Source organism: Corvus cornix, chromosome 2 (assembly GCF_000738735.6).
Source record: "Corvus cornix cornix isolate S_Up_H32 chromosome 2, ASM73873v5, whole genome shotgun sequence".
Taxonomy (NCBI): domain Eukaryota; kingdom Metazoa; phylum Chordata; class Aves; order Passeriformes; family Corvidae; genus Corvus; species Corvus cornix.
This window is the reverse complement of record NC_046333.1, coordinates 70,275,558-70,299,561: the sequence shown is the minus strand read 5'-3', so window position 1 is coordinate 70,299,561 and position 24,004 is coordinate 70,275,558. Positions and strand designations below refer to the sequence as shown.

At 40.7% G+C, this 24,004-nt stretch overlaps 2 protein-coding genes across 4 annotated transcripts; both read left to right on the top strand.

Moving 5' to 3' along the window:
• Nucleotides 1-1,144: 1,144 nt before the first annotated feature.
• On the top strand, nucleotides 1,145-7,033 carry LOC104698169 (serpin B4-like). Of its 2 annotated transcripts, none has more exons than XM_019279678.1 (8): nucleotides 1,145-1,220; nucleotides 2,411-2,595; nucleotides 3,103-3,165; nucleotides 3,775-3,903; nucleotides 4,112-4,229; nucleotides 4,543-4,685; nucleotides 5,425-5,592; nucleotides 5,731-7,033. In XM_019279678.1, exons 2-8 carry the CDS (start codon nucleotides 2,428-2,430, stop codon nucleotides 6,133-6,135), a joined length of 1,194 nt encoding a protein of 397 aa, XP_019135223.1. In that variant the 5' UTR covers nucleotides 1,145-1,220; nucleotides 2,411-2,427; the 3' UTR covers nucleotides 6,136-7,033. The 2 variants fall into 2 exon arrangements, with proteins under 2 accessions (XP_019135223.1, XP_019135222.1); XM_019279677.1 differs by having other exon boundaries at nucleotides 3,715-3,903.
• Nucleotides 7,034-7,177: 144 nt separating this feature from the next.
• Nucleotides 7,178-19,803, top strand: LOC104698156 (ovalbumin-related protein X-like). 2 transcript variants are annotated; one of them, XM_019279679.3, is made up of 8 exons: nucleotides 7,178-11,857; nucleotides 12,890-13,074; nucleotides 13,638-13,700; nucleotides 15,002-15,130; nucleotides 15,899-16,016; nucleotides 16,809-16,951; nucleotides 17,235-17,390; nucleotides 18,134-19,803. In XM_019279679.3, exons 2-8 carry the CDS (start codon nucleotides 12,907-12,909, stop codon nucleotides 18,545-18,547), a joined length of 1,191 nt encoding a protein of 396 aa, XP_019135224.3. In that variant the 5' UTR covers nucleotides 7,178-11,857; nucleotides 12,890-12,906; the 3' UTR covers nucleotides 18,548-19,803. The 2 variants fall into 2 exon arrangements, with proteins under 2 accessions (XP_019135224.3, XP_039405288.1); XM_039549354.1 differs by lacking the exon at nucleotides 7,178-11,857 and having other exon boundaries at nucleotides 12,841-13,074.
• The last annotated feature ends 4,201 nt before the right edge of the window (nucleotides 19,804-24,004 follow it).

Genomic DNA, 24,004 nt, shown 5'->3' with positions numbered 1-24,004 from the left:
CTGGTGTGACTGTGTGAGTGTGGGGGATGCAGCTGCAAAGTGGCCTCCATCCAGCTTGGGTGGTGCAGCTGTGACTGCCAGAGTGGCTCCTGGATGGTCAGACAGGGAAATTTCCTTAGCACTGAGGAACAGGCTCAGCAGGTGGATTTTTAAGTGACTGTGTGGAGTCCAGCCAGAAGCCAGGAAAGCAAGCCAGATGCTTCTTTGGGAAATTTTCTTGCCCCAGTGTTGAGCAAGTTAAACCAGACTCCATGGCTTTCATTCCTTCAGGCAAAATCTGTGCAGGTCTGACTCTCTTGTTTTCAGGGCTTGAATGAACACTGTGTTTTTAATTTCTATTTCCTCCCAAGAAAAAGCTCTGGGAAAATTCAAACCGAAAGAGAATTAAACCCATGAGTACTTTATGACTGATAGGAAACTGCCTTCAGAGCTTCCTAAATACCAGATAAGCATAGTATCTGGTTGGGTTGATATGTAAATATATGTTAGCAGTGATAACTAAGTACTTGTAACAAACCAGCGTTGTAAGTGTTAGTGCTTGCATATACTCGTGCAGATACTTGCTTACCCACACACTATATCAACCTAAATGTGAAGAAATATTGTTTTTCAGAAAATAACACCAGAAATATACTACTTCTTATAAGTAGGTTGCTCTGTCCCTGCTGCCTATGCCTTGCTGAAGCAACATAAGACAATGATCAGACTTCCTCAGAGACACAGACAAAAATGAGGAGTAATGAGAAGTCCTGGACTAAACTTAGGATATAGTTTAGCCCAGAACTAAATCAGTGGGCTGGTTATATCAGTATAATTGTTTCTACTACAAAAACTATATATTGCATTCATTGGTGCCACTTCTGATGTCAAAACACATCAAAATTTGAAAAATTTACTTTTTACAGGTAAAACCCCCTCTGAAATCACCTTTGTTTCTAGGAGTTTGCTTTCTTTTTTTATAACTACTTAGAATTTTTTTACATCTTAGTATCCATTTAAAATTGTGACTACTTTCTGAACTCCTAGGGATATGGAAAAATTCAAGATTCCACAACAGGTCTCCTAATTATGCTAACTGGTTGCAACAGACAGGAATATGATTCATCATGAGTGAAATTTATGCTGCCACTGGGAGTGGCAATGGTTTTATATCCCATTGCTCCAGAGGCCCCATCAACAAGCTCGACTGTCAAGTTGACACCGTCAGTCCTGAGGAGAAGGTAAATATCTCCATGATCTTTAATTCTAAATGACAGAACTAGGAAATGTCTAAGGATTGATATGTCCATTAGTAATATACATGCATGCTTGGTACATCTATATGGCATGTGACATATTTTAAGAAAGTGAGAATATTTCCAAGTTGCATACATTAAAATTTATGGGCTGTGTGATGAATCTGTGCTTAACTCGCACAATGGAACTTCTAAACTTTCCAAGTGTGTGTCTAAAGATTAAAACCATTTGCCACTTCTTCTGTATGACCCAGACTAGTAATTTATAAGAGCATAATCTTTCTAAAATGCTCCATCTTTCAAATGTTTATATGGATAATTTAATTCTTCTTGTGTATTGGGGAAATATGTTTACTACATGTGTGGAGGAAATTATTCAGACACAGTTAGAATCAAATCAAAAGTGACTTAGAATAGTGCAACTTCTAAAATACTGAACTGACTTTCTTATAATCAGATGCTTCTACAACACTTTACTGGGTGAAGACACTGGGAAAAGTCTGTCACAAGAAAGGAACTCTGTTCTAGGTCTAAGATATGAAGAGTTTTGCAGAACACTCAAGATGATCTCCTTGTAATTATTGTGATTGTAACTGAAGGGTGCTTGGAAAAAAGAGTTTCAGCTGCAGATGAAATAAAAAAATATGACTGAAATTTTCTACAACTGCACAATGTGTCTTAGTTGAAAATCTTACTAAATGAGCCTGTCTGTAGCTCCATTTTCTGTTGAATATTTGTTAAGCAACCAGTTTTAGAAGGATACAGTATGTGAGGCACAGCTGACTAATACAAAGTTTTTAGAGAGACAAAGAATAAGATATGATCAAGGGTGTAATTAATAAGTGCTATGCCTGGACAACTCAAGGCAAAACGATCAGGATATAAACTGAGCTGGCAGTGTGGTTAGGACAAAGTTAGGGCTGAGTGGCAAAGCCATAGCTTTTGAGTGAGCTGGAGAAGCAGCTCAACTCAGAATACTGTTTCTGCAAATGTGTTTCTTCTGCTATGCAGGGTGCTGGTTTCCAGATTCACTGTGAAATCCCAAATGTAATGAAAAGGGAATTTCCATGAAATACAGAATAATATAGCCAAGCTATTGCAAAAAACTTACCAGGGCATCTAAACATAGCAGGTGTAAGGATGAGAAGCCTAAATTATTTTTTCCCATGTTTCAGGTGACCACAGTGCCACGATGTGCTCTCTCAGTGCTGCCAATGCCAGGTTCTGTCTTGACTTTTTCAGAGAGCTGAGAAAAAGAAAAAGAAATGAAAACATCTTCTTCTCCCCGCTAAGTCTGTCAGCTGCCTTTGGAATGGTTGTCCTTGGAGCCAGGGGCAGCACACTAGAACAGATTGAGGAGGTAGGTCTTCTCTGCTTTGAAAAGGGAACAATGGCAAGATATGAGCCAAGAGGCTGGTTTTACCATCTGATACAATTCCTAACATCCAAAGGATTGATGCACACAGAGAGCCCTTTAAAAATACATTATGCTGTTCCTAATACCAAACTTCTTCAGACTAAGCATTATTATTGAATTGACTGTTCAATGAATACACCAGTGCTAAAGAAAGTGTTTTGGAGGTATCCCTGCACTCTCCAGGGCTCGGAAGAGTTCCTTCCCTTTAATGTGGTTTTCTGCCTTCTCTGGACACCCAAAGCCTCCTTTCTCATGTAGAAAGATTTGAAAGATTTCATGCACTCACCATCTGCTAAAGCTACTTGTTCACTTGCAAGGATCTTATGGTAAAGAACAAAGGGGCCTTTCCCCAGGGACTATGTCTGGCTGTGATTTGGGACAGGCTTGCAACACTGCTTTAGCTTTGGAGTACCGCCACTCAGCTGCATTCACCCAACATTTACATTGCAGGTCTTTCATTTCAGAGAAGTTTTGAGCAGTACAAGACAGGAAAACAGATACCCTTCTGAGGAGGTAAGACACAATTGCAGCTCTGAGCTGAAGCAACAGGAGCCAGTTTGTCAACCTTTTTCCTTGAAGGCAATCACTTAATCAGAAAGCACAGCAGGGCTGATAAGCCTCTCCATCTAGATTTGCAGACCTACTTATTACTGGTCCTTTATTAGTTATTTAAGGGGCCTTGTGAGATCACACATTTCAACAGCTTAGCCTTCTCATTACAGGTTTCTAACCAAAACAGCAGTGCCAATCTAAAATGTGATAAGTTATTCAATTGCCACCTGCAAAAGTTTGACTACAGAGCATGCTAAAGGCACCTTGGAGGTTGCTTCTCCCAGTCTCTAGACCAGCAGCCCTTTGCTTAGAGTGCACAGAGACATCACTGTAGGATACAATGTAGTTTGGAGGTGAATTGGTGTGGGCCTGAAGGGGAACTGTTTTGTCATTCTGTACATCTGGCACGGGGGGATAGGTGGTGGTGTCCTGCTGCATTTATTCCAATGCCTCTATCAGCTGGGTGGAGTAGGGTTTCTCAAGCAGAGAGAGGCTGCAATTCACCCTCAGGTCCAACTTTGCATAGGAAAGATCAAGCCTACCACGAAACATCTGTTTTCCTGTTTGAAGTGTGAAGAAGATGAAGGAGTCCATTCCCAGTTCCAGGCTCTGTTGGCTGAAGTCAGTGAACCCGGACCAGGCTGTTGTCTCACCATTGCCAACAGGCTCTTTGGAGAAATTACTTATCCATTCTTCCAGGTAAGTGACTGTGGTGTCCCTTGTAACAGCTCCTAGGAGTGGGGAGCTCAGCAGAATGTCTTCTGTCATAAAGCACAAAGGGACATATGCCTTTTTCACTCATTTCTTTCTTGCTGGTCTACTACATGGAATTATCCTGAAGCCATGAAATCATCTATCTTATAAACTCATTGCATTGCAATAAACTTCTGCAATTTGTACTTTCCAGCAATACTTGGATTCCACAAAGAAATTCTATCGAGCAGAACTGGAACCAGTAAATTTTAAATACACTGAAGAAGAGGTCAGAGACAAAATTAACTTCTGGGTTGAAAATGAAACAAAAGGTAAAGAAAAAATGTGCAGGTTGGCTTGCAGTTGAACCACTTAGGAATATCACTCTCCATTTTTTTCCAAAGATAGCAAGATTTTTATGTATTAAACATCTGCACTATTTTTTTTTTCTCAATAGGAAATAAATGTAGTAAGAGGAACAAAAATACTTTGAGTTCCTTGTTTTCAAGGCTGTACATAAATTTCTTGTCATTTGTCTGACAGAATTATACCACTTTTCAATTTTAAAGAAATTACTATTAATAGTCGAAGTCAGCTGATTGCCAGAACAAAGTAATAATTCTTCTTAATTCATTATTTTTAAAGGTAAAATCAAAGACCTATTTGCTGCTGGTTTTATTGATCCCTCTACTGTACTTGTCCTGGTCAACGCTATCTATTTTAAAGGAAAGTGGGCAGTAGAATTTAAGAAAGAAGACACAAAGGAAACATATTTCCACCTGAACAAGGTACAGTATGGGCAGGAACTGAAGCAGCTGGGGGATGGAGGTCAGATGTCTGTCTCCTGTACCAACAGAAGAGGGTTTTTCTCCTTTCTGTTATCCCAAGACAAAACAGTGGTCTTCTGTCAGAACAGAAGGCTGTATTTCTGTCCATTTTCCTAACCAAATATGTAAATGTTTTTACCAATTCATATCAGAAGTTGTTCTTGTGCAGCTGAGATCCTTGTTGGACCAAATCCACTGAGTACATGCACTAACTTTGTTGGGGATTTTGCAGCTAAGTGTGCTGTTTCAAAAATAGTCTGCTCTCGAGATTGAAACTGAGGATTCTGTTTCTCTGCTACTATTTACGAAGAGAACAGTACGTGCTTTCGGGAAAAAATATACTCAAGGCAAATTATCTCAGGGGAATGTATGCATTATTCATGATGAATTTAATTTATGGTTGCATCAGATGTATCAGTTTCCTCATCTGACGCGCCAAAAAAAAGAAGGGTGTAACGATGAAGTTGTGAGTAAAGTAATTTGGCACCATTAGAAAGGGAAATGTAGCTTTTATGCTTCTAAAATGGATAACTTCATTGGGACTACAGCTGAGAGGAACACATCAATGTTACAAGTACATTAAACCCATGACCAGTTTAAATAATGCTTTTGAACTGAACTCTAACCTCAATACTGAAACCAATGAAAACCAAGGTGATAAGTTTTGTATTTTCCGATTAATATGTTTCATGTGTTTCAGAATGAGAGAAAGATTGTGCAGATGATGTTTCAAGAAGGGTATTTTAACATGGCCATCATAGAGGAACTGAAAACAAAAGTCATAGAGCTCCAATACTTCAATAATGAACTAAGCATGTTCATTCTTCTTCCTGAAGATGACTGTGAGGACTTCACTGGCCTAGAACAGGTAACACTTTGTTTTCTATCTAGTACTGTACATAGAGAGCACTGCTCCAGTGTGGTCAGAAAACAAGTGGGAAAAACTGGACTTCCTTTCCTTGCATTCATTGTGGTGCCAATCATTACTATCAATACCCCCTTACAGCTTGAATGTGCCCTCACCTATGAAAAACTTGCAGAATGGACCAGCTTGGCTACGATGCAACCGCTGAGAGTGAAGGTGCACCTGCCCCAGTTCAGGATGGAGGAAAGTTATGTTCTCAACAACACTCTCAAGGAGATGGGAGTAATGAATGTTTTTGACTGGGGAAAAGCTGATTTGTCAGGAATCTCTATGAAAGATGGCTTGGTTGTGTCCAAGGCCATCCAGAAGACAATCGTGGAAGTCAATGAAGAGGGCACTGAAGCAGGTTGTGCCATGGGGCTTCTTGCAATGCCTCTGTGTCGCCCAGTAACTTACGAGTTCAAAGCTGACCATCCATTCCTCTTCTTCATCAGACACAACCAAACCAACACCATTCTCTTCTTTGGAAGATATTCCTCTCCTTAAGAGGAGGTTATATTGGAAATTAGATCTTTCTCCCCACTTACATCCCAACTGGCAAGCAGTAAGGACGAAAGAGAAAACAAAAGACATTTCTCTAGATTTTATCCCGAAGTCTGGTTTGCTGTAAATAAAAAGACTTTCTGAGAAGACCCAGATTAAAGATAAAACCCTAAACCCTGTGAACCTTAGGGATGTTTTACTTTTAGGAGGCCTTACGAAAATGACACCTACCTTAAAATACACTCTGTGGTATTTGCCAAAAGGCTGTAGTCCTCTAGAGACATCTGCAAAGAAAATTTTACTTTGAGTCTTTCCTAACGCAGTATGGATCCAATAAACCCATGACTTTAGTGCCCTAAAGACAAGTGACACATTCTCTCACATGAAGTAGACAGGAGGATAGGGATCTGCACTAAAAGCATAACCTCAGGTACTTGGTCTCTTTTAGCCTTACCTAGCTAAGGTCTCAAAGAAAATACCACTTTATAGGGGAGTAGCAAAGTATTCCTTCAGGCCTCCTATTAAATATTGATTGGAGGCAGTATTTCAAGCTGGAGCTGTCAGGGTTTGTTCTCAGAGAGCAGAGAAGACAGAATATTTTTTGGTGTAATTTTGCTTGTTCTGAAGAAGGGAAGACCCATTGCTTATTTTTTTTCTGTGAAAAACCCTATATGTGTAAGAAAATTCTCCAACTTCTTTATAAGCTTCCCCATAACAGAGTTTCAGAGTAATGGGACAATTTTCTGACAAAGCCTGCTGTGTGATGACTGGGAATGATACACATAATTTCCACATCCGCCATTCTCACTCTAAAAGCCAGCTCTGTTTTTCCCTCAGGTAGTGTGAGTTTCTTGTCCCAGCTGTTTTATTCATTATTAACATAAAAAAACTTTAAAATCTCTGGGGATTGTATTTATATGGGTAACCTGTGTTTGTTTTATTATTTATTATTATTATTATTTTTCATGATAAACCCACTGCAAGCTAAATATTAAATGTAGTAGTCTGCAGAATTAAGTGGACAGAGGAATAGTCTAATATAGCAAGTATAAATAGTGATAATCCTTTTCAAAAATGTAGATGACACTGAAGTCTACCTTCCACTTTTAAATAGTCATCATGCTGAGTTTAGGCACTGGACAATTCATTAGGGTGCATAAACCCTGAGTCTGTTCCCTCTGTTACGTGACCACTATTAGTTGCCTGACTTGGGGATGAGCAGTTCTCTGGGACGCAAACCAAGAGGAAAATTTCTGGTAAAGCTAATTTGCTTGCTGATGATCTAGTTCCCTAAACCACCTCCTGGATGTTGTGCAGTAGGTGGTAGGAAGGAATAGCACAGGGTCACAAGAAGGGAGCAGCCTGCCCAGTGTGGCAGCAGGCAGTGTCCAAAATCCACAGGTACATGAAGAATACTTGCTTTTATAGGAAAAATATTCCACTCTTTGATGACTCACTTCTCCTTTTCCTGTTACTCACTGATGGGGAGAAGGTAAACACTGCGAGCATACTGGTGCCATTGTAGAACTGATGATTCAAAGGGCTCTTCCAAATGCTGAGATAGGTAGGAAAAATTACAGATTGAATTGCTAAATAAAGCAGGCCCATTATAGTCTGTGGAGATACCTCATATGGCTGCAATTGCAGTATGAAATACAGCCTGAAATAGTAAAATTACCTGTAGGGACACAGTTTTCATATCAATTAGCTGGTAAGAGAACACAAAACACAGGCTGTTAGCTCTGATAAATAAAGTATGCAAAAACCAGCTATACATGTTTTTCAACAACTGCCATTGGAATTTTATGTAGATCTGGTTTGTCTTCACTATAAATTACTAAGGTTAAAATTAAAAAAGAGTATGAACCGGATTAGAATTTATTAGCTTGCACAATCAGGCCTATATATTTTCAGATAAAATGTAAAAGAAAAAATTAATGTGATAAAGGCAAGTGCTTTAAGATATTATCCCCAAAAGCACGAGTCTCACAACAGGAATTCTGTATTTCAATTGTAATTTTGTTTTACAATTTTTATTAAAAAAACTTGCTCTAGGGATATCTAGATAATTCAGAACCAGCAACAAAATATAGTGTAAATTATAATAAAAAAATCTATCTTCTCCTTATGTCATCATTTTTTCTTATTGCCATTTTAATCTACAAGACATCTAAAAAATGTGGTGGCAAAACACCAGAAGCTGGAAAGTAGTCCCCTGCTGCTCTTGTAGTGGTAGCAGTTCCTAGTGGGGAGGGCAGTGCTCCCACAAAATCAGAGATGTTTACTTAAAAATATAAGCTAAGCCCTCTACTCTAGCAGCAAATGCTTCTTCTGTGGGAAACTGTAGCTTGTAAAAGTGCAATGCCAAATGATAGAGCTTGCAGAGCAGAGAAAAGTTGGAAACTCCAAATGCTGTCTGGAGCAGATATATCCCTGAGGGGCCTTTCCCTGCCTCCTCGCCAGGGACAGGCTCGATGCCAAGTGTTGAACCACGCCAGCACACATGACAGCCTACAAATGTGTAGACTGGCAAAAAGCAAAGCAAAAGATATCAAATACTATTTGCATAATGAACCATGGAAAGGTACACACATTTGTCCCACACTAGAAAGATCTGTGTCTTTCACAGTCTGATTACTGAGTGACTCTTGATTTACATATTCACATTTCCACTGAACTCTATTCTCTCCGATGGTTGCAGTTCTCCCGAGTTTTCTCTGAAATTGTGCTTTTCTTTAAACAGTTTCTTAGTACCCATGTATAACATAATTTTTATTATATCTTCAAAAGCTTTGCAATGGATAGACAAGAAGAGTAAAAGGAGATTTTTGGATTGCCACTGAAAAAGCCAAAGAGGGCAGCTTTGAGTCACACTTCACCTCCACCCCCATATGAATAAGACTAGTGTTTATTTCCCTCAAAATCTAACTGGTAGAAGGTTTTATGGTAGGAAGTCCTGGTTCCTTATGACACCAGTAAGAAAGACACTCAGGTGCAGTAAAGTGCACAGTCTGTGTGATGCAGATGGACAGGCCACCCAAAGCACAAGCAAACATTACTCTCGAACACTGCCCGGTAGTGCCTGAGCCACCAGAAGAAATTAAATGTGAAAATGAGAACAGAGAAATGCTGGAAAGAGCTGTTTTCCCAGCTCCTTGGTGTCTCCTTTTTTATGCCAACATCAGGGAAGAGGGGCAAACACCACGTATTGGTTTAGGCACAAAGGGCAGCAGAGTCCTTGCTCAGCCCTTTTTTGGGACAAACATGGATATGAAACAGATTTTAACTCGTTTGTCTTGCTTTGTTTGAAGTACTACACTTGTAGCTTTTGAATTTCAGGAGAAGCATCTGTTTTTCCCAGGCAAAGTTACGAAAGAGCAGTTGTTTGTTGGTGACTGCATACAGATAGCCAATGGTGATCAGAATTTGCATCTACTCCTGGGCTGATTCAACCACTTTTGCACTAGCAGTTGATGTATTAAAAATGCCCAAAATTAACCCAAGGTTTTGCAGTTACGGACTGTTTTCTGGAGAAGTTGTACTGCCCCAGCCATGATTGCTGGCAGAACCAGACTTTCTTTCTTCCATGAGCTTTTCTACTTTGGATGTTTTAAACCATCTTGCCTGTCTTGGCAAAGTAGTTTTTCACATTAGGGTAGATTACATAATTCAGTAACTGAGCAGTTTTCTGATGTTCAACCACTGTACCTGTGCGTAGAGATTGTTGTGGTGAGCGTGTTCCATAGGTAGACATATGAAATGTAGAGTGTACAAAGAAGGCAAATATATTACATGGGACAGCAAACCAGAAAGACCTACATGCCCCCTCCCAGAAGAGTTGGTGTAACAAAATGTTTTTTGAGAAAATCTTGGACATTGTGCAAAGAGATGGCCATTTTAGCAGTGTTGGTTGGGTCCTTCCTGGACAATCTCCATGGAGGTCCACACAAACAAATTGAACCATAGCCTGCAAAGGAATGTGGGTACCCAGGAAAATTCTTCATGGAAGCCCTAAAGATGTGCTTGAGCAGCTGCTGAGCAATAGCTGGAACTCTAATGTGAATATGTGAAAATGGGAGAATAAGAAAAGACACATGACAGCCCTTTGCACACAAAACCTGTGCCCTCAGGCAGTAATGGTTTGATAAGTATGGATAAAGTAAAAGCTACAGCAGCCCAGGTCACAGAATAAGGAGCATTGAACAAGGTGAGAGGAAGGCTCCTTCTTATCTTCAGCTTTTCCCATCCTTATTGCTGCTACAACATCCTCATTCTGAATTGGGAAACTAAAAGCCACCCCAATTATCAGGCTCTGCACACACATCCCTGCATTTCAGCAAAACAAACAGCACTGTTAAGGATAAAGTAGCTCCCATTCCCTTTCACAGAGGGTGCACCTACTGTTGTATGCTCTGTGACTTAATATGTACAAATTTGTATTTCTCTTATCCCCATCGCCTTTACAGATGCCAGATTTGTTTTTTTACTGTTCATCGCGTCTATTATTCAATAAAGAGTAATAGCTTTTTACAATTGAATTATATTTTATATTGTGCATTATGATTGTCTAACAGACCATGAATGTTCCTGCAGACAGATTCTGTAGCTTATTCACCTGCCATAGTTACAAGGTATGGAAGATCTATGAGAATGGCCTGTGCAACTACCATGGGCCTTGTTGCCATGACCTGCACAGAATGAAAATTAAAAGCTGACTCTCAGTCATCCTTTAAATCCCACTGGCTAGTTTACACAAATTTCTGAATACCTGAATACTCTGGGGTCAGGCTTACAGCCCAGGAAATAAGTAATTCCTGACCGTTCCTCAAATCTCTTCCTCTTCCATGCCCATCTTCAGGCCTCTAAGTCATCTCAACACTGTTGTTCTAAATGTTTTCATCAAAATGAGGTTTTAGCAAAATGTGCTCTCTCCTCAGAGCCCTTCTCCCCTCCTCCTGCACACCTATGCTATAGACCCTCATAGTTAGACCTCAGGTAACATACTGTAGTCTCACCTAGGCAAAGAAATAGATGTGGCTGTACTTTTAACAAGTACAAGCTATACACCACACCAGTCTCTGGACTCCAGGAACATAATTCTGCATTTTGTCAGATCAAAGCACCTTTCAGTGCTACTTCAGTCTTGAAAAATAAACAGAAAGTTTTGGGTTCTAACATGGAAAAAAAATCCATTTCAAAGCCTTCTCAATAGAATGACCATCCTGCAGCTGGCTTTGCTCGGAATTACATTATTTTGGCAAGGTCAGATGGCCACCATTCCTGAGGAACTTCCCTCTGTCCCACTGCACAGACGCTGCAGTGGGTCATTGCATATCTACCAGACTTCCAGCAGTTAGCCCAGCATCCACCTTTCCCTTCGATTTGTGGGAGTACTGTGTTAGACTGATCTCAGCACTGACAGTGCCTCACAGCTGAGGAGAAGAGAAAGTTACAGCAAAAGCTTAAATAATTCTTTTTTAAATCCAGTTTTACTTCAGTAAATAAAGGTTGGCTTGCTGAAGACAGAGTACCAGCTTGAAACTGCTCTGCTCAATGTTTCAAAATGCAATTAATCAAGAGGTTGTGACAAAAGGCAGTGAGTGAAAAGATGACTTCTTGAAGGCAACAGTGGGAGTGTCTCAAATCGTGCAGTATATATCACCAACAGCTCAGGGAGCTGTTTAGGTTCAGCTGGATTATTACATGCCTCTTTGAAGTCTGTGGGGTAAGTATTTCTCCAAGAAAATGTCATTTCTAATTTGTATTCTTTAAGATGTACAAAAAAGTGATATTATGTTTAAGAACTTTAAGGTAAATATAAGACAGGTATGTAAAAAGACAGCATATACAGTAATTTTGCCTTGCCTTATCAATATATCTTGCACTGTTTGACTGTCAAATACTTTTAAGTGTGCAAAATACATGGCTTGTGCACCACAGCATTGAGTAGAAAGAGTTCTTTTTCACTGAAAATCTGTTGTCACATCAAAACTATCCTTCTATAATTTTAATCATTGGGAATAAAGGCATTTCTCTTTTCTCAATCTCGCTCCCTGCCAAAACCCATATATTCTATATATATTTATATATGTGTGTGTATACATATATATATGTAAATATATGCATGCTTGTGCTAAAAACCATCAGCAGAGATTAAATATCTGAAACAGGACTGCAGGACAGAACCCCCCTTAATTTATATGTCAGCATCTAAGCAACTGGCTGGGTTTACAGAGCAACTTACTCTTATTATTCCTATAAATTAGAGGAAAGTAACCTCCAAATTTATGGCTGGTTGTACTAAGCAACAGTAAGAAGTGTATAAAGAGTATAGTGAGTTGACCACATTTGATTTAAAGTTCAAGAGCAGCCACAGAAGAAATGAAATATTAAGTTTGCATTGTCTCAAACACCATTCAGAACCCTCTGGATGGCCACAGGGAAACTCATCCATTCAATGTTATATTTATCCTATCGAAGGGTGGATGGAACTTTCTATTTCCTAAAAGGCAAGTATAAGGTACTATCTTGCTAATGAGATAGTATCTCGCCACAAGAAAGCAAACACATGTTCAGCTATAAATGGGTCAGGAGTTGCAATATTTCTAATGATCACAGAATTTGTAGGCTTCACCTCATTCACTGGTTCAGCATCACAAAACCAGCAAGGAACTGGCAGTTTCTGGGCTATTGGCAGTACTTTTCAAAACAAGCACCTCATATCATGACCATAAAGTCATATTTCTCTTTGCTCTAGGTAACACTGATTTCACAATGGGTTCCATCAATGCAGCAAATGCAGAATTTTGTTTTGATGTATTCAAAGAGGTGAAATTTCACCGTCCCAACGACAACATCTTTTATTGCCCCCTGAGCATGATTGCAGCCTTGGCCATGGTCTATCTGGGAGCAAGAAATAACACTGAGTATCAGATGGAGAAGGTAAGCTACATAAAGGGGTACAAACTCTCTTTGATCCCATTCAAAGAGGCAGCAGATTATCCATTTATATCTCCCAAACCTGCCTAGAAAAAGAATGGCTTTCCAAACTGTGAGGTTTGGTTCTGGAGCTACTTTTCACTTACTGCATTTCCCCATGAAGGGCAAGAACAGCCTTTGGTTTTCATTAAGAAAGAGCAGTTTTGGAGAATGGTTAAGGCAGGTCTCTTGCTTCAGCTTATATTATCTCACAGACCTGATTCCTTCCAGGTGGAAAGGACAACCTGAAACATACGAAAGATGAAATTTTCAGAAAACAAGAGTCAGAGTTATAAATACAATGCAGTAAGGCTGTAGCTGATTTATAGATCGAATGCCATTAACTGGTAAAGAAGGGATTTAAGCTGAAGATCACTGTCACAAATTTTCAGTGTGGCACCTGGTTTAAAGCTCACATGAAATTTCTCAGTTCATCCATGTGCTAATCAGACTTGGTTAGTGAAAACCTACAGTTTTAGCACAAACATCAGTGACTTCACATTCCCAATTTCTACTTTCAATTGCAGGTTCTTCACTTTGACAAAATTGCAGGACTTGGAAGTATGCAGACCAAGGTACAGAAATCTAAGGTACATTGATTTCTCTTTCACATTTTTCCTGAGAATAGACTGTTTTAATTGTGCTTCTAGTAGGTTCAACACCTTCCCAAACCTTTGCTAATTCTCTTAAGAGATGTAAGTTAAAAAAAAGTACAACAAACTACCAAATCCCAAAGAAAAACAGCAACAAAACAAATGCCAAGCAAAAAACCAACAACAAAAACAAACAAACAAAAACCCCAAAACACCACCAGAAAAAGAAGGCTGCACATATTGTAAGTGGCAGGATGCTTTGGGCACCAGGATGCACTTTTATGTAAATGAACTCCACTCCTGCAGATGCTGGTGGGGTACTTGAAAGGGTCTCAGTACCTGAAGCCAGGGTACAGTAGGCAGACTTGCAGCTGAGACCCCAAAGTGGGACAGGAAGATGCTACAGTAGAAAAGAGCCCAGAATCCTCAAAGGATGGAAAGTAACCACACTCTTACAAAGCTACAGGGACTTTTCCAGACTCCAATTCCTACCTCTACCCCAAGAGAACCATGAGGGGTCCCAAGGTACTGGGATACCACCTGTATGCTTTTGCCCATCTGCTGCCTCTGTAAAGGTAACAAAAGCCCTGGAGCCTGGTCTGTCCCCATTCACTTGGGATCCAAAACACAAGGAGGGACTTAAAAAAAGATGAGACTTTTTTTTTTTTGATAAAGGTAGTATCTAAAGCTAGAGCATTTAGGGGCTCATTAAGCATTTAGAAAGGAGCAGTTCAACACAATTATTCTCAAAAAATAAAGTCCCAGCTACTGTTTATCATTGTGCAATTTCCTTACATGCTTTTAGCCTGTGTCACCTGGAATACCATTCTTGAGACAGGTGATTCATTTTTTCACTGTGTTTCAAGACACTTCCTGACTCCCTTGCCATCTAGCTCTCTTCTTCCATCTGCAGCTTCTGCAAAAAACTGTCATGGAAATGCAAGCAGCAGCTGGGAATTAGAGGCTGTGTATCTATGACAAGTCACCAGTTGCACTAATTAACACCTGCATTTTTCTTTTTTCCACCTCATTCCTGAGCTACGTGATTTCAGATTCATCAGTGAAGTTTTTTGCTTGTTGCCACTAGAATGAGTGGCATCATAGCCTGTGAATGAATTCTACATCATTAGTTGCTTATGCTGAACATCCCTCCCACGGAACTCTCAGACTGTATTACATGTTCATTTGCAAATGTTCAAACACTGTGTGTTTTCCCATGTTATTTGTACCTGATTAAAAAATCCTCTTATAAAATAACCTAAGAGCTGTGCTTTTCTGTCTTCTTATCAACAACTCAGTGTGGCAAGTCTGTCAATATCCACCTACTGTTTAAAGAAATCCTCTCTGATATCACTGCACCCAAAGCCAATTATTCACTCCACATTGCCAACAGACTTTATGCTGAAAGGACGAGTCAAATCCTACCGGTAAGTGATCTTTTGCTAAACCCTGTATAATTCTGTAATCCAGGAAGACTGGCCAGAGCAGGTGATCAGTTAATCCAATGGTCCCTACTGGTGTGGATTTGCATGGCTTTTGCCTTTGCCATGGCCCTGGCAACAGTCTAAATGGAAAGCAATTTGAGGCAAAAATATGGCCCTATTAAAAAATGAATGGAGTAATAAACAAAATTATTAGTAATGTAATTCCGCATTCCCCACTTGCTCCCCCAATGCATTTCATTTTAATTGGTTGCTTGGTTTTTTTCCAGAAAATAATTTGACTTTGGCATTTTCTTTGCTTGAAAACTCACCTCAAAAACAAATTTTGAAAGTGTCAAAATCTTTCTTTCACATTTCCAAAACAAAAGATACAAATATTCTAATCGAAGGAACTTCTTACCTTTAAAAATAAGGAAAAATGCTTCAAAAAAAGGAAGTGGACTTAAAGATAATAAGACAGTCTGAAATGAACCTGAAAACAGTGGGTTTGGATTAGGCTTTCTTCCTGAAAATACTTAAACTTCTGTAATATATGCTCTTAGCTGGTCACGTAGTAAAGATGTCAGTTCTGAAATTGTCATAAAACACAATAATTTTTCTGGCTCAGTTTTTGCAAATTCATTCAGGAAATAAGCAATGAGAACACCTTAACCATGACATCACTATAAAAATCCTATTAGCCATATTTTATTTCACTTTCATACTGTTTTTAAAAAATTACTAGTTTGGTGGCTACAATTGGTGTCTTTACAGATCTACTTAAAATGTGTGAAGAAACTGTACAAATCTGGTCTAGAAATGGTCAACTTCAAAACAGCATCTAATCAAGCCAGACAGCGCATTAATTCCTGGGTGAAAAATCAGACAAATGGTAAGTCAGACAAGATTATGAAATATACTTCCCTCTGACAACTGTATTTTAGCAATCTCTGAGAAGACTAAACATTAGTGGAGAAATTTCCTCCTCCTGTCCCCATTAGTGGATATTTTCTGTGGAAAGATATAACTCTATTGCACCTGTGTGGCAGTGACAGAGTGCTTTAAATCCATCTGGCAAGGAAGGGCAGAGGTGCCACAATATGCACACATAATATGCACACTTTATATGCACAATTTTTGTGTCTGGAGAGCTTAACTCATGCAAGGTTAGTCCCAGCTTCTCTAGAATATTGGCATAATTTACAAGGATGTGCTGGAAGATAAGAAGTGGACTTCCAGGGGAGAAAGAAATGCACACTAAGCTGATGGTGGGAAATAAATGTTTCAGAATCTGGTGTGTATTTATTGTGTTGGGGGGGGGCTGGGGGGGGAAACGAGAGTGAACTGTGAGAAAGAAACACAGTGAGAAAGAGAAAATCTGTGTTGGTCCTTCCCTCTCCCTTTCCTTCTTATCTGTATAAATCTTTTTTTTTTTTCCAAGCACTGGTTAGAAATATTCCTAGGGATCTATAAAACTCTTGAACCTACCTGTTCTCTTGCAGAAATGTCTGGCCAGATGACAGTCTTTCTGTGTATTATTAAATCATCCTCATGAACCTTAATTCCATGTGCAGACTTTTGGAGAAGGAAAAACCAAGTGAAGGAGCAGTATATTGATTGACTTCTAAAACACAAGACTACTGCTATGAAACTTACCACTCTGTGCCCTGCTTCTCTCTTACAGGACAGATCCAGGATTTCCTTGAACCAAGCTCTGTTAATCTCCACACTGCGCTGGTCCTTGTGAATGCCATTTACTTCAAAGGGATATGGAAAACTGCATTTAAGGAAGAAGACACTCAAGAAGTGCACTTCAATGTGACAGAGGTAGGAGGGCACAGACACACTTCTGGCCAGCTGTGTATTTGTGGTATTTACAATTCTGTTGTCATCGGCTGGGTGATTTACCTGGGTCCCTCGCTGTCAGATTTACAAAAGCTGTGTCTGACAGAGCACACCAGCAGATGAGACAAAAATGGAGTCACAGGTCTTCTCCAAAGGCAGCGTGATTGAAGATTGAGTCCTGTCCTTTCACAGGCCTTGTACATTTGTCTGACCAAAGGAAAGAATTGCTCCCACATGACATCATCTCACATTTCTGATTTTGCAGCAAGAGAGCAGACCCGTGCAAATGATGTGTCAGAACGGCACGTTCAAAGTGGCAAGAGTGGCTGAAGAGAAAATTAAGATCCTGGAGCTTCCATATGCCAGTGGAGAGCTGAGCCTGTTGGTGCTGCTGCCTGATGACATCTCTGGCCTGGAGCAGGTATGGCCCTGGCAGGGCAGGCAGAAGATTTATGACTTCAGTGGAGCTTGGCTGCTGTCAGACCTTTTGCTGACCATTGACATCCCAGCTGCCCACACCATGGCTGTGTTGGGCAGGCAGGGGAGCACGAAATCTGCCCAGGTGCTTCCAAGTGCTCAGGCAGAGCCTCTTAGGAGAGTCCTGAACTCAGTTTTATAAGATGAAGGTAAAGCAGTGTAGGGCTGCTGCAGCTCTGCAGAAGAGGATGGGTGTATGGGCAGTGTTACAAAACTATATATCCGTACTCAAGTAAGGGAAAAGTTAATGCAGTCTACAATATATGAACAATTACTCTTATTTCAGCAATATTTTTAAATTATAAAGTAGAGTTATTAAATATGTAGAAGAGTTTGCATTTGTTAGGTACTATAAACTGCAGGTAAATTTTCATGTCCCTTTTTTTGCAATCTCTTTCACAAGCTGACTAATTTACTAGGCTGTGAAACTGTTGGGTTGTACCTAATGAGACACAAGACTAGTTGGACAAAAGGGGATGTATCAAGTTGGTAAAGAACTGAATAAAAGGACAGTGACAGGCAGTACTATAGAGGCAATTAATAAACTGCAAGAAGGATGTCAATAGGAAGTGCTTCAGGAACCATTCTGGTTGGGGTTTTACTTTTATCATAGCCTTGATAGAAATGAATGGTACGAAGAAGTTGGATTTGCATCCCAGGCATTTAATTCCCTGCCTCTCTTTGCAGCTTGAGAACAAAATCAGCTTTGAAAAACTTACAGAGTGGACCAGTTCCAAGGTGATGGAAAAGAAGAGAGTGAAAGTGTACCTCCCACGCATGAAGATTGAAGAGAAATATAACCTCACATCTGTCTTAACATCCTTGGGTATGACCGACCTGTTCAGCCCCTCGGCCAATCTCTCTGGCATCTCTTCAGCAGAGAGCCTGAGGATATCTGAGGCCATCCATGAAGCGTACCTGGAAGTCACTGAAGAGGGCACTGAAGAGGGCACTGAGGAGGCTGGGTCAGCAGATGACACAGAAGACATCCAACACTCTTCTGAGTTTGAAGAGTTTAGGGCTGACCACCCATTCCTTTTCTTGATCAAACACAATCCAAGCAACATGATCCTCTTCTTCGGTAGATATTGTTCTCCGTAAAGAGAAAAGGGCTGGAAATAATGCTTGCCTACCCCCTTTAGTATTCTAGTATAATCTCGTATCCTCACTATTTTCTCCAAGTGGAAATGCTACTCTAAGTCATGACCTTTCCTGAAGCTTCCATAGCAAAGACGCACCTGAAGGTGAGGAAATAGCAGTGTGTTTGCTCCTTTCCCTTCTCAGACTGGTTTCAGTGTTGATTGAGCTCAGCAAAGACTGAGCCCACAGAGAATAGAGGCACTCACAAGCCAGGCAGGGGTCAAATGAATGGGTTTCACTTGAAGAACTAGTTGCAGACATGCCTCCAAGTCTTTGGTATTCCATTACATGGAAAGCCATGGGCTATGCTCAACCCACTCCTTGGTTCTATCCTGCTAGCAAACCCATGTTGCTCCTGAAACACCAGCTTTTAGATCCCCAGTCTGGAGGAGATGCTTGTGGACAAGATTCTGCTATGCAGGGTATTATTTGGTGCCCACATAAATTTTTTTTTTACTTAACTGTTGGGAAATGGTGCACATATCCACCATCACCACAGCTGTCCTCTCACCTGAATACTGAATTTCTTTCAGTGGTTCTCCAAAGTCATGGAGAGTTTCCCTTCCACTGCGGAATGTGCAAGGACATCTAACTTTCTCTAGGTGCAGTTGTGCCTTGTCACAGAGTATAGATTCAAAACCTGAAACATGGATATCTGGGTGATCCAGATGATCCAAGACTCAGAACTGCCAGGCAAAAGAGTTGTCTGAATTCTTGTTTAAAACACTGTAAGTCACTTCAAATTTGAGAGCATTTTGGTTTTTGTGAAAAATCCTGTAAGTGGTGTTAAAGAATCTGATCTCCACGTGAGTTTTGTGAAAAAACACAGCTTTTGAAATAATTTCTGTCTCTGTTGATCTTGCTTAGCAAGTAAATTTCAATTTGTTCCTGGAAAGCTCTCAGATGTTAAAAACTCAAATACATTATTATTCCATGAATGTAGCTGGGCTTCTCTATTCCCATGATAGTCAAGAATACATCTCCTGTTTTCAAGAAATACATGAGAATTCTAATATTCTCTTTTTTTCCTCTGTGTCCACTAGCATCTCCAAATATGGATCTTTGGCACAATATTACAACCTGTTTTCATTCTAATCACATATTACTTATTTTGATGCATATAATTGATTTTTTTCTTAAAATAATAAAAGAAAGTTACAAATGCTTGTCATGAAATTATGTGAATTTTCCTAATTTTCTGGATGGCAAACCCTTAAAAATATTGTTACATTGGTAACTGTTGTGAGCAAAAAGGGATTTAGTACCAAATCCTCCTGTTTTTAGAATGAATAAAGTATGTAGATATGAAGTTTCCTACACATTTATGAAATAAATGAATGCACATATCTAGAGTTTGATTCCTTTCTGTAGTACAGATTACCAAGAAATAGCCCAATGGAATATTAACTTGTTCTTATTTTTTTTTCAATACAGTTCCAGTGGGCATTAAAGATGAACTGATGATTAGTCAGATAAATACTTCAAGCAAAAATTATTCCAGCAACTCTGCCATTTAAGATGATGAAATCATCTGAAAAATCATATGGCTCCAAGGGCTTAAGAAAGAATAAGTAGATGGACAACTCTTAGGCCAAGCATTTCCCCACTGAGAGTTTTGAGAGTTCTGTTGTTAATATCAGCTATTCCAATTATAAGGGACAGGGAAACCCTGGATATATGTATAAACTGGGGAACAAGACACTACAGAGAAGCCCCACAGGAAGGGACCTGGATGTCCTGGTTGATGGCAAGCTGAACATGGGTCAGCAGTGCCCTGGCAGCCAGGAGGGGCAGCCCTGTCCTGGGGTGCATCAGGCACAGCATCACCAGCTGGGCAAGGGAGGGGATTGTCCCGCTCTGCTCTGCACTGGGGCGGCCTCACCTCGAGTGCTGGGGGCAGTTTTGGGTGCCACAATATAAAAAAGACATTGGGGAACATCCAAAGGGGGGCTGTGAGGATGCTAAAGGGCCTTGAGGGGAAGAAATACAAGGAGCAGCTGAGATCTTGGTTTGTTCAGCCTGGAGAAGAAGAGATTGAGGGGAGATCTCATTGCAGTCTACAGCTTCCTCACATGGGGAAGCAAAGGACCAGGAACTCATCTCCTCTCTGGTGGCTAGTAACAGGACCTGAGGGAATATCAGGAATTTGTATCAGGGTAGACTTAGGCTAGATGCTAGGCAAAGGTTCTTCACACAGAGCATGTTTGGGCACTGGAACAGGCTTCCCAGGGAAGTGGTCATAGCACCACCCTGACAGAGTTCAAGAAGTGTTTGGACAATGATTTCGGGTACATGGTGTGATTCTTGGGGCTGTCGTGTGCAGGACCAGAAGATGAAATCCAATGATCCTGTTGGATCCCTTCCAACTCAGGACATTCCATGATTCTATGATTCTATTTCCATATTAATATATATAGTGTGGCATGACAAAAGCAGATCTGTAGAGGAAAGAGGCTGGTGTTACCTGTCTGACATCCACATTATTTGAATATCATCAGGGTGTTTGTGATACAGACGCAGTTGTTTTTCAGTGGTAAAGACAGCTATTTCACCAAGTACTCTCTAATTCTTTTTCTTTAGGAATTAAAGCAGTGGTCTAAACTGTTCCAAGAGATGCAAAATTTCAACATCTCAAGGCTTGCCATAAGCAGTTTAATCACTTTCTGCATCTCTTGTAGCCAGAAGCAGTTGATCCATTCTGTTAAATTTAAAAGCCTGTACACTTCAACAATAAGAAGACTTCAAAATGGTTATATTTGAAAACTTTCCTTTCTATAATTATTAAACTGGACAGTGCTTAAAGTACAAAGATATGCCTCGGTGACCAGTGTCGTTTCCTGAACAACAGCAATGGTCAAAATGAAGGAATGGGAAAAAAGCAAAGGGGCCATGACACTCAGAGGCAAGTACAAAGCTTCCCCTTTCCCAAAAGAAAAGACAGGAGGCAGGAAAAAATGCAAATTCAGAAATACTGTACGAAACCTGTATCTTGCTTTAATACTTGCTTTTAATAATATTGAAATGCTCCACATTTTTTGCATGAAAAAAGGAAAAAATAAATATGCCTTGAAAACCTCCTTGTTGCTACTGGCATTTTTGTCACAGTCTTCCAGTGGGTTTTCTGAAGAACTGAGACCCTTTTTCTCTTACAGACTGCTGAGCAGTACCAGAAATAAGGCTTAGCAGGTAACAAGACAAAATCTGAAATCTTCTGCATCTGGTGGTACAAATTGCACCCCTCCAGAAAGCACAAAGAGATAATCCAAGGGTCTGCCACTGTGCGGCAACGTTTCTCTTCATACAGCATGGAAACAGTAGCCGCCTGTGAAATGTGCCATACACTCCCATCCCGAGTGCCTCATCCACACCACAGTACTTTCTTTGCACATTAATGTGCAATAACCCTGCTCTCTCCATCTCCCTTGAGACCTTCCTCTGAATATAACATACAAGCACAGAATAGCTGAGATTGGAAGTGACCTCTGCTGATTTTCTATTCCAAGCTACCCCTTTCAATCAATGCACAGCAGCTACAGAAGATTGCTTGGGACCATATCCTTCTGTGTTTTGAATATTTTCAAGGATGGAAACTCCACAGCCTTTTTGGGCAACCTGGATTTACCTCCCTATCCATAAGAAAATGTATTTTCTTATGTTTAAATGTAATTTCTTCTATTTCAGGTTGTGTCCCATCCTTCTTGCCTGTTCTCAGGAGAAAGTCTAGCTCCATCTTCTTTTTACCCTCCCATCCAGAAGGTTATGCACGTGGATAAGATCCCCCTGCACTTTCTCCTCTCCACGGTAACAAGTGCCATGTCTCTGAGCTTCTCCTCTCATGTCAGATACCTCAATCCCTTCATTATCTTTGTGGTTCTTCTCTGGCCCTGCTCCAGTACATCCGCATCTCTTTAGTACTGGAAAGCCCAGAGCTAGACAGAGCATTCCACCTGCGGTCCTACCAGTGTTCAGCAGACAGGCAGGAAAACCTCCCTTTACTGGCTGGCAATGCTTTTCTACGGCATCCCCTTGTGCTCTTGACTTTCTTTGCTACAAGGACACATTGCTGGCTCACGGTCAACTTGGTGTCTGCCAGGATTCCCAGTTCTTTTTTGCAAAGCCAACATGATGGCATGGACCCTTGTGCAGTGACATTTCTCCTTTTCTGCAGCAGTCTTTCCCTGCAGGAATAATGTCAAGAATCTCAGTAAGCTACTATTCAGAGGAGAGGAAGGCTTTGTGGAAGGATGTCTGTGTTGAAACAAACCAAGAGATTTATCCTATTTATCCTATTCTGTGCAAAAGAAAAATGCTATTTTTCCCAGGATCATGTGCTGAGATAAAGGACATGCTGGGCAGACTTCCAGTGAGTGATGGGAGGTAAAATAACTGGGCAATGTTAGTCACAGGCTGCCACAAGCAGGCTTCTCTGTGGGGAGGGATGCTGGTAACCAAGCTCCCACGCAGCACAGCCAGTTAACTGTTGTGCCAGTGCCAGTGGCCACCCATCGTGCCCTATGTGTATGCTGGGTGGAAGGACCCAGTTACCCTGCTGCCCCCTTAGGAGCCAGTGAGTAAGGCCATCCACAGCCTCACCCTGGCTGCTGGCTGATTCCATGGACTTGAGGGATGAATAAGGGACTTCACATGAGCTGTGGTGACTGATAAAGGGACAGCTGTGTGTGCTGGTCCAGAACCTGTATAGCTGCAGACCCTGGTTGTTCTGTGCACTGCTAAGCAGATGCAGTAAGGGTGATCCACTTGTGATCAAATCCCTCACAGGATCCTTCTGAAGTTGCCTTCACTGGAGAAATTTACTCTGCCAACACTGAGGTATGCACAGCCCTGTCACAGCCTGTGAGTGACCAAGGCAAGCAAAGATGCCCAACACTTCAGGATGGCATGGGGCTGCCAATGAAAGACATCAGGTGGGCTAAGAGCTCCGGTCTGAAGGAGCTTGCACAAGACCACTAAATTTTCTTCAGACTGAGGGAAGAACACAGTCCTACAGGACAGCTGAGAGAGGAACCATCATTGATAGCTGCAGCACCAAGGTCTGCAATGGCAGCTAACTGAACAATCACTGGCACTCACTCTGAGCAAGACAAACATGAAACAATCAACATGCTCCTTCCCACTGACAAAAGAACAGCAGCATGGATGCGAACGAAATCTTGAGCTCTGCATGGGATGTTGTGATTGGATGAGAAGCTTTGGTCTGTGAGCTGACCTGGACTTCGTATCCTTTTGTAAAGGTTCAAGTGTCCAAGAGTCTGTTGGTTTAGGGACAGCACCACAATGAAATGCCTGGCAGAGGAAAGGGCAGCAGAGCCTTAGCTGACCTCTTTCTTGGGACAAGCATTGTCAAACAAGGGTATGTGGATAAACACATCATTTTGTGTTTGTGCTGCACTACACAGC